Here is a 9,539-nt window from a genome sequence, read left to right on the forward strand (position 1 = left end):
CTCGTTTTTTTCGTTGGGTGTGATAGTGATTTCCTGAAATGCCCTGCCGCCAATTGTGGTAGTTCCTCACCTGCTTACCCAGTAATACTCCTGGGTGATAAAAGAAAAAAAAAAAAAAAAGAAAGAAAGGAAAGAAAAGGAAGGAAAAGGAAGTTAGGAAGTTAGGAAGTTGGAAGGAAGGAAGGAAGGAAGGAAGAAGGAAGGAAGGAAAATAAAGGAAAAGAAAAGAAAAGAAAAGAAAAGAAGAAAAGAAAAGAAAAGAAAAGAAAAGAAAAGAAAAGAAAAGAAAAGAAAAGAAAAGAAAGAAAAGACGGACTCTGCCTAGTATGGAAAACTGGTGAAACAGATGATAGGAAATTAGCCCTGTAAGTCAACATCGTAAGAACTCATTGCCTAGGAGAGTTTATGGGAACTTTGAAAACGACACAGCTGCTGTCATAATTTCTGTATTTTAACCTTGTGGGTTAGGAGAGTGAAAACTCAAAGATCACACAGGCCCACATGCAGGTTTTAGATCAGAAAATAGTAGTGGGGAATCAGTTTAGTTCATTTCCTTTGACCCTTAGCACTGTTGCTCTGCTCTGCAGAGCCTCTGGCACATGTCACCTGTAATGTGGCTCCAAAACCCTCTTTCTTATAAATAAAGCAATGTTAGTGCCCACTAGAAAACATATGAATGCAGGAACAGTAGTTTTCGTTTATTTGGATCTCTTTTAATAGATAGCGTGACCCCGTTCATGACTGAATTTTTGGTCAGCAGGACTTAAAATTGTTTTTTATGGATGGAATTCCAGTTTTTTCCTTTTTTTCATATTTATGTTAACATCTAGCAAAAGTTGGCACATTACAAGGGTCACACAGCCATTAGGAGGAAAACTCAGAGTTGGTGATGCAGAATTATACACCCATTATCAAACTGATATGTCTCAAAAAGAAAACTGTTCCAGAAAACTGGATTCCAATTTTTCTGCTTCAATCAAAGGCAAGCAATGAGGTCTGCTAATTCCTTTGCGCATATGTTTTACCCAAATGCATGGGTCATTTAAAGGGAGGCCCAGCTTTGGCCATAGGCTACAAACTGTGAAACTGGAATGGAGAACAATCCCTACTGGTTGGTTGGTTCCTGAAACTGCAAACCAACTACACACAGAACCCTATTTCAGGGGCTAGCCAATAAGGCAGCTTGAGGATCTGTCCCCCCTCTCCCACCACGCCCCCCTTCCCTGGGGGGAGGTCCTGGGTCAAATTCATCAGCAAATGGAGTGAGTTTTCTGTGACAGGCCCTGGGACCCTTGGGTGGAGATTAACAGAACAATTTCAAAGATCAACAGTTAGGATTTCTTCGACCAAGTATTACCATTAAAAGCTTTTGAGTCACATACATGTGACCCCACATGGCAATGCCAACCTTAAAACTTAACTATCCTATGTGTGATAGTTTTTCTTTGCTTTTTAAAAAGTAGGCTTGGAATTGAAAATGTCCACAATGGGTCTCCAGAATGTCTGATGAGGTCATTCTCACCATCGGCCCATATTCACAAAGTGAATAATTTCCTGAGTCTAGGCATCAACTTCAGCCCATATGCGTGGACTTCAGCGTGTTACCACCGCGGGACAACTTTTGCCAGAGTGAGCGAAGAACCCCAGAGTCATCGATTGGGCCTGGAAATTGACCACGTCTAGGGCTTGGAGAGAATAAAGATCCTGACTCTTCACCAATGATAAAGCCTGGCAAAAGAAAGGGTGGCGGCGAGGGAGCAATATTGGGACTTCTCTGTGCGTGCCCCCACATGGATGCTGTGGACAGATGAATGCGTGAAGTCCCTGCATACGTACGTCAGCATTTGCTGTTGAGCAGGGGACCTCTTGGGCTCTAGGGCTAATCTTGGAATTCCGTAGTTTTGAACAAAGCACAGTGACAGAAAACACCCAAGTTAACTTCCCCAAGTTTTAGTCCCGCAAATCACAGGCCTCCGCGGCTGGGAGGTGGGTTTGTGATGGGTGCACCCACCCCCTTTCCAGAACTGGCTCCTCGCATGAGACCCAAACACGGCAGCAAGGGCAAAGGAAAACAAAAGATGAGCTGGTAGAGGAAAGGGAGCACTGCACCGAGGAGAAAATGTGCGGCCAGCCAGTCAATATTTACCCTGGGAAGAAGCGTGTGTGAGAGAGAGGGAGCGAGGCAGCGCGCCCGGCGCCGGGTGAGGGAGCGCGGGCCAAGAAGCTGGGAGCGGGGCTCGAAAGCGCCGCTGGTGAGAGCTGCTGATTGTTCTCGGGCGGAGACGAGGTGACGACGGGCTGGGCCGCGGGAGCCGCGGGAGCCCCGGGCCGGCAGCTGTATGCTAATGCTCCCAGGCCCCGAGCCTCCGCATTCCCCATTAAAGCCGGCGGCCAGGAGGCCACACATCACTGAACAAATAGGCTCTCTCTAGACAAATAAAATAACACACGTTGGCCTGCGGGGAGGGGGGAGAGCCAGAGGGGGAGCAGGGTGGGGGGAGCGGGAGGGAGGGGGGAGAAGGGAGGGGGAAGAGAGGGGGAGAGGAGAGCCGGGGGAGGAGCGGGCCGGGCCGACCGGAGGGGAGAGGAGGGAGAGATGGACGGGGGAGGAGGGGGAAGAGCTGCGTGGGGGAGAGGCGGAGAAAGAGGGGAGTTGGAGGTGGGAGTCGGAGAGTGGGGTGTGTGTGTGTGTGGTGAGTCGGGGTGTGAGAGACTGCAGAGGGCGGGGTAGGGACGAGACCGGGGGGGAGGAGGGGAGGACGGAGGAGGGAGGCCAGAGATGGGAGATGGGGTAGGAGAGGGTTAGGGGGCTCGGCGAACGCACACCCACACCTAGACCCCAAAGCAGCTACGGGAAAGGGGGCGGGCGGGGGCAGGAGGGGGACCGAGGCCCCGCGGCCCTCCCGGCCAGTGTCTGCTGCGACGGCGGCGCGCGGGGAGCGGGCAGCGGGGAGCGGGCAGCGGGCAGGGCTGCCCCGGCGCCCGCAGTCCCCCGTTCGCCCCGCGTCCCAGGTCGTCCGGGTCCGCTCGGGGCCAGCCCAGCGCTCACGGGCACGAGTCTCCGCCTCCCGCTGTTCCGTGTTTTCTGGCGTGGCCTCCGCCAGCGCCAGCCCACAGCACCTTCCCGCCGCGGGGCCCGGCAGCCTCTGGCCCCCTCCCCTCCCGGGGACCCACCCGAGGCGGAAACAAACAGCCCCGAGGGCACTTCACGGAGCGCGCCGCGGCCCCGACGGCACAGCCGCGAGGATAAAAGAGGCGGCCCGCCACCCCCCACCCCCCACCCCGCCACCCCCGGCCCCGGCCCCGGCCCCGGCCCCGGCCCCCGGCCGAATAATGGGTGCGCAGCAGATTGCCGGGGCACTGCGGGCTCCCGGGGAGGCGCACACTCGAGCGCCGGCCCTCCCCGCGCCCGCGGAAGGCGCAGCCTCGCGGATCCTCCCTTGTTCGCTCTCTTTCATGCACTCTCCTTTTGTGTGGAATTATTTAAACGAGAGATCCAAGGCAGCTTTATGCTAATGTGCCGAACAAAGGCGACGGCCCGCGGGCGGGGGCCCGGAAGGTGCCTGGAGGCCGCACCGGGCCGGGCGGGGCAGCGGGCAGGCGGGCTGCGCGTGTCTCTCGCGTGCCCCTGGGACGGACGCACAAACCCCTCATTCCAGCGAACACAAAGCCCCTCCCGGGCTCGGGCCCCGCGCTCGCCCCGCGCACTGGGGCGCGGGCCCCTCCGGGACTGGCGGGCGGGCGCGGCTGCGGCGGCTCAGGCCGGGTGGGCGCGGGGGGCCCGGGGTGGGGGCTTCTGTGAGCCCGGCAGCTGGGTGCCCGGCAGAGCGGGGACCGGGGTGTCGGCGCGGGAGCGCGGCGCACCCCCTCTCGCCCCTCCGGGGGTCACGAAGCGCGCCGCGCAGCGGGACTGCGGACCCTCGCGTCTTCGCCTCTCAGGGGCCCGAGGGCCGCCTGGGCAACTCGACACCCAGGGGCAATTCCTAGGCCCAAAGTCCCCGCTTGGACACCTATTTTATGTTTGCGCTTTCGAGAAACTCCTCGGAGCCAGACTGAGCCGGGTTCCAGTGAACCCCGGCGCGCTCCCCGACGGCTACCTGGGACACTAGTACCAAAAGAAAAAAAAATCAGAGCGCCGCGGCCTCCAGCCCTGCAGCCCTCCAAGGAGGAACCCGCAGCCAGGTCGGGGTCGGCAACCTCGAGAAGCAGAGAGGCTGCCGAAGGTCTGCGAAGCGCGGCCCTGGTGCGACCCCGCAGGAGGGGAGGAGTCGCCCGCGGCCTGGGAAGGGCCCTTCGCACTCTCGCCTGGCACCCCTGTGCTCGCCGACTCCCGCGAAGCGCCTCTGGAGGCCGGCAAAGGAGGGCTCGTAGTGTCCCCCGCCCGGCTCCACGCGGCTCCCACTCGGGATCGCAGCGCGTCAAGGCCGGCCGCCCCGGGCAACGAGGTGGTGCTTTGCCCTTCCCAGAAGACAAACGTTTCCACCCCAAGTCCCCATCCCTGCAGGCGCGCAGATTTTGAGAAATGAGATCACTCAGAAGACAACGGAAACTAGGACCAGGTGCAAGGCTGTACTTACTTGCAGGTCGCTGGTGTGTGCGCGCGCCCTCAGCCTAATTCTTGCCCAGTCCCGAGACATCAAATTAGTTCCTGACACTGGCACCTTTCAAGTTTCCATTTATGTTGACCGTACTCGTCTTGAAGTCAGATTTCCTCTTCGCTGGCAAGACTAAAAACCACAAATTAAGCAAAAAGATCCACTGAATCTCAGTATCTCAATAGTGTTCAATATGTTCTCTAGGATTAATTCAGAACCAGTTTGAATTCACTGCATTCAGGCAGGATTTTGCTTTGGGTGTGTTTTTTGTTTGTTTTTTGTTTTTGGGGGGTTTTTGTTTGTTTGTTTTTTGTTTTTGTTTTTGCTTCCCCACACCCCCTCCTTTACAATTATGGGTGTTGTTATTTTTAAAGGATTCACAAGGTGACTAACTCCCTGTTATCTGTTCAATGAAAGCAGTGTTACAGGCAAGACCAAATACCCCTTAGTCAGTTGGGGACCGCGGGCTGAGCCCCCGCCCTACTATTCCACAATCCAGATGGGTTTCGTGATTAGAAAATAAAATTGGCCAAAGCTGTCCCGGAATCTGTCTACTACTTCTAATTTCATCAGCAGTGTTAATCAGTGCTTAAAGGAGCAAGGAAATAACATCCGTTACTTTTAGACTGAAACCTATTTATGAATTTTAGATAAGCTCATTTTAGAATTTCTGACTTTTTTGAGGACTAGCATTCACCACAGTTAGAATTTTTAAAACGAGGGTGAGAGCTTTCAAAATATATTCCATTCTATGTATTCTTCTTTTAGCCTGAGTTCAAAAAGATCACAAGCATAAAATCATCAAACATCTTTCCTTTCGATTAACCAGCTTGATTAACCCTTTGATTAACTAAGCCTAACAAATGTCCTCATTACAACTTATTACTCATACAGATTCTTAAAAAAAACAAAACAAAACAAAACAAAACACCTGCTTAATTTCTCCGCCAGGATATTTTCGGATGGAAAACACAAAAAGAATTAAATACCTTCAGTGGCATTAAGCATAAGCAAACCCAGCACAAGCTTTCCAGGAAAATGTCCGTTTCCTTTTCTCTCAATAAAGTGACATTTTCCTCCCCACCTAATGACATTTTCTGCAGCTTTACTATTAGTTCCCCAGTGATGGGTGATCAGGCCCGCCGCGCACTCTTGGGGTTCTGCCCCGGTCCCCCCGGACGTTCTGCCTTTTGTGTTTCCTCGGGGCTGGGCTGGGGAGGGACGCGGGTAGGCCGGATCTGGGTGCTACGGGGCGGCCGGGTGGCGGGCAGGGGTTGTGGGTGCGCGGATCTGCGCCGTTGTCTTTTCCCGGTGGCCGGGGAGGCCGCCGCCCGCCTCCGCGGACAGATTGCCCCCGCCTCCCCCGGCCGGCAGCACGCGTCTCTTTTGCGTCCAGATTGGCCGCGGCCGGCGCTCAATAGCGGGAGGTTAATTTCCTTCACAAAGGTGAAGGGGGCACGGCTCCGGGCGAGGGGGGTGCGCCCAGGCTGGCGGCCCCTTTATTCCGCGGCGCCTTGATTGGAGGCCTGGATGCGGCATCTGATGTCAGCCGGCACAAAATGCCCGGGCCCCATGAAAATGCATGAGGCGGCGCGGGGCGAGCGGAGGCAACTTCAGCGCGGCGCACGCGGCCTGCGGCCAGCTCCGCCCGAGCCAGCCCAGCGCCCTCGGCCGCGCTCCGCTAAGGTGCCCGTTCTCGAGCCTCGGAGAACTTAAAAAAGAAAAGAAAAAGTTCAGACACCCAAGTTCCTGTTGGAGCCCTGCCCGACCTGCCCCCGCGCCCGCCCCAGCGCTGCGTCCGCCGGCGATTGCAGCGCGGGGCCAACTGTCTCCAAACTCCAGAAAAACCTTCCAGACCCACGCGGGCGCACGGCGTCCGCCGCCACGAGCCTCGCCCCGGGCTGCGGCCCGAGCCGGACCCCTACCCAAGTCTGGAGCCCCGGGTCCCGCGGCCCGCCCGGCCCAGGCCCCGGCCGCCTGCGCTTTGCCGCTATTTTCGACTTTCTGATGACTTCCCCGACGCCAGGAGGAGTCCCTGCGCCTCCCCGAGCCCCTCCCGCCGACCGCCCCGCGCCCGCTGCTGCCCGCCGCGGCCCCCGCCCCGTCCCCGCGCGACTCCCCCCTCCGCGCCGGCTCGAGGGCTGGACCCTCCTGACATATTTGGGGCCATTCTTCTCCTTTGTTGCTATTTTGCTCGCGACCCGCGGGTAATCCCCGCGCGGGAGGGGGGCGCGCATTGTCGTGCTGACGGACGGGCCCATTTGGCGGCTCCGCGCCCCCCGGAGGAGAGACACAAAGCCCAGGCACGTGCGCCTCCCCATAGAGGAGCAGCAGACCGTGAAGGGAGGCGGGGCCGGGCGTGTGCCTGGGCCGGGCGGGGCGGCGGCGCCGGGCGGGGCGGGCGGGGCGGGCGGCGGCGGGGCGGCGGGGGCCCCGCGCCCTCAGGTACATCTGCCGCACCTACCGGGCGACCCCCGAGTCCCGGCCCCCTTTCGGCCGCCCCGTCGCCCTCCCACCCGGCCGGGCGGAGGCGCTGCGGGCGCGCTGATTGGCTCCGGGGGAAGCGGGAGGCGAGAACAATGGCCCCCTCCCCCCGTTAAAAGGGAGCGGCGCCCGGGCCCGGGGACTGGGACGCGCGTGCAGGGCGCAGAGCCGGGCCGAGCCGCGCCAGCGCCAGCGCCAGCGCCAGCGCCAGCGCCACCGCCACGCGAGTCCCGCAGCCGCCGCGCCCGGGCCATGGGCCGGGGCCACTGAGGGCCGCCGCGCCGAGCGCCGGGGGGGACCGAGCCAGCGCCTCGCCCTCGCCCTCGCCCTCGCCCTCGCCCTCGCGCCGCGCCAACATGCCCCGCGGCTTCCTGGTGAAGCGCAGCAAGAAGTCCACGCCCGTGTCCTACCGCGTCCGCGGCGGCGAGGACGGCGCCCGCGCGCCGCTGCTGTCGCCGGGCTGCGGGGGCGCCCGCGCCTCGCCCCCCGCGCCGAGCCCGGGGCCGGGGCCGGGGCCGGGCCCGCTGCCGCCGCCGCCGCCGCCGCCGCCCGCCGAGCGCGCCCATGCGGCTCTCGCTGCCGCGCTGGCCTGCGCGCCGGGCCCGCCGCCCCCGCCGCCCCCGCCGCCCCCGCCGGGCCCGCGGGCCGCGCACTTCGGCAACCCCGAGGCCGCGCACCCGGCGCCGCTCTACAGCCCCACGCGGCCCGTGAGCCGCGAGCACGAGAAGCACAAGTTCTTCGAGCGCAGCTTCAACCTCGGGTCGCCGGTCTCGGCCGAGTCCTTCCCCACGCCCGCCGCCCTGCTCGGAGGCGGCGGCGGCGGCGCGAACGGCACGGGCGGCGGCGGCACCTGCGGCGGCGACGCGCTGCTCTTCGCGCCCGCCGAGCTCAAGATGGGCACGGCCTTCTCCGCCGGCGCCGAAGCGGCTCGCGGCCCCGGGCCCGGCCCGCCGCTGCCCCCCGCCGCCTCCCTGCGGCCCCCGGGCAAGCGGCCCGCGCCCCCCGCCGCCGCCGCCGCCGCCGCCGAGCCGCCCGCCAAGGCGGCCAAGGCCCCGGGCGCCAAGAAGCCCAAAGCCATCCGCAAGCTGCACTTCGAGGACGAGGTGACCACGTCGCCGGTGCTCGGGCTCAAGATCAAGGAGGGCCCGGTGGAGGCGCCGCGCGGCCGGGCGGGGGGCGCCGCGCGGCCGCTGGGCGAGTTCATCTGCCAGCTCTGCAAGGAGGAGTACGCCGACCCGTTCGCGCTGGCGCAGCACAAGTGCTCGCGCATCGTGCGCGTGGAGTACCGCTGCCCCGAGTGCGCCAAGGTCTTCAGCTGCCCCGCCAACCTGGCCTCGCACCGCCGCTGGCACAAGCCGCGGCCTGCGCCCGCCGCCGCCCGCGCGTCCGAGCCTGAAGCCGCCGCCAGGGCCGAGGCGCGGGAGGCGACAGGCGGCGGCGGCAGCGACCGCGACACGCCGAGCCCCGGCGGCGTGTCCGAGTCGGGCTCCGAGGACGGGCTCTACGAGTGCCACCACTGCGCCAAGAAGTTCCGCCGCCAGGCCTATCTGCGCAAGCACCTGCTGGCGCATCACCAGGCGCTGCAGGCCAAGGGCGCGCCGCCCGCGCCTCCGGCCGAGGACCTGCTGGCCTTGTACCCGGGGCCCGAGGAGAAGGCACCCCAGGAGGCGGCGGGCGACGGCGAGGCGGCCGGCGTGCTGGGCCTGAGTGCGCCCGCCGAGTGCCACCTGTGCCCGGTGTGCGGGGAGACGTTCCCCAGCAAGGGCGCCCAGGAGCGCCACCTGCGCCTGCTGCACGCCGCCCAGGTGTTCCCCTGCAAGTACTGCCCGGCCACCTTCTACAGCTCGCCCGGTCTCACGCGACACATCAACAAGTGCCACCCGTCGGAGAACAGACAGGTGATCCTCCTGCAGGTGCCCGTGCGTCCGGCCTGCTAGAGCGCGCCCTCCACCCCGCCCCCGGCCCCGGCCCCGGCCCCCGCCCCCGCCCCCGCCCCCGAACTGTGCCTTCTCTCGGAGACCCACGAGGAGAGCGCGCCCCGCGCGCCCCGACCCCGCGTCCGCGCCGGGGCCGCGCACCCCCGGTGAAGGTGTCGTCTCCGCTTCACCCCGATCCTCTCGTTGTGACTCCTTCTGGACCTCCCGCCCGTTTTGCGTCGTGTCCCCTTTCCCTCCTTGGCGCAACAGGAGCCAATCTCTTTCTGTACAAGAGAGAAAAGCTGTACGCGTTTGTCTCGTGGTCGGAAGCGTCCCGTGGAGCGGAGAGCCGTGCTTGCTAGTATTCGCTGTGTCCATGGTCTAGAAATGCGGTTTGCTCTCGCCTGCCAATCTCTGCTCTCTATGTATGTAGCGTACGGGTTGTTTTGGGTGAATCTTGAGGAATAAATGCCTTTATATTTCACAGGCTGTAAATTGAACTTCCCACACGATTAGCTTTATTATGGCTTGTGAACTGCTGGAG

At 62.1% G+C, this 9,539-nt stretch overlaps 1 protein-coding gene across 1 annotated transcript; it reads left to right on the forward strand.

Moving 5' to 3' along the window:
- Positions 1 to 7,435: 7,435 nt before the first annotated feature.
- INSM1 (INSM transcriptional repressor 1) lies at positions 7,436 to 9,036 on the forward strand. The gene has a single exon (XM_041733267.1). It carries the CDS (start codon positions 7,436 to 7,438, stop codon positions 9,014 to 9,016), a length of 1,581 nt encoding a protein of 526 aa, XP_041589201.1. The 3' UTR covers positions 9,017 to 9,036.
- Positions 9,037 to 9,539: the final 503 nt, after the last annotated feature.

Source organism: Vulpes lagopus, chromosome 18, assembly GCF_018345385.1.
Source record: "Vulpes lagopus strain Blue_001 chromosome 18, ASM1834538v1, whole genome shotgun sequence".
Classification (NCBI taxonomy): domain Eukaryota; kingdom Metazoa; phylum Chordata; class Mammalia; order Carnivora; family Canidae; genus Vulpes; species Vulpes lagopus.

What these genes read in the sequence shown, in the direction of transcription:
- INSM1 (XM_041733267.1), top strand. Translation starts at nt 7,436, where the DNA reads ATGCCCCGCGGCTTCCTGGTGAAGCGCAGCAAGAAGTCCACGCCCGTG.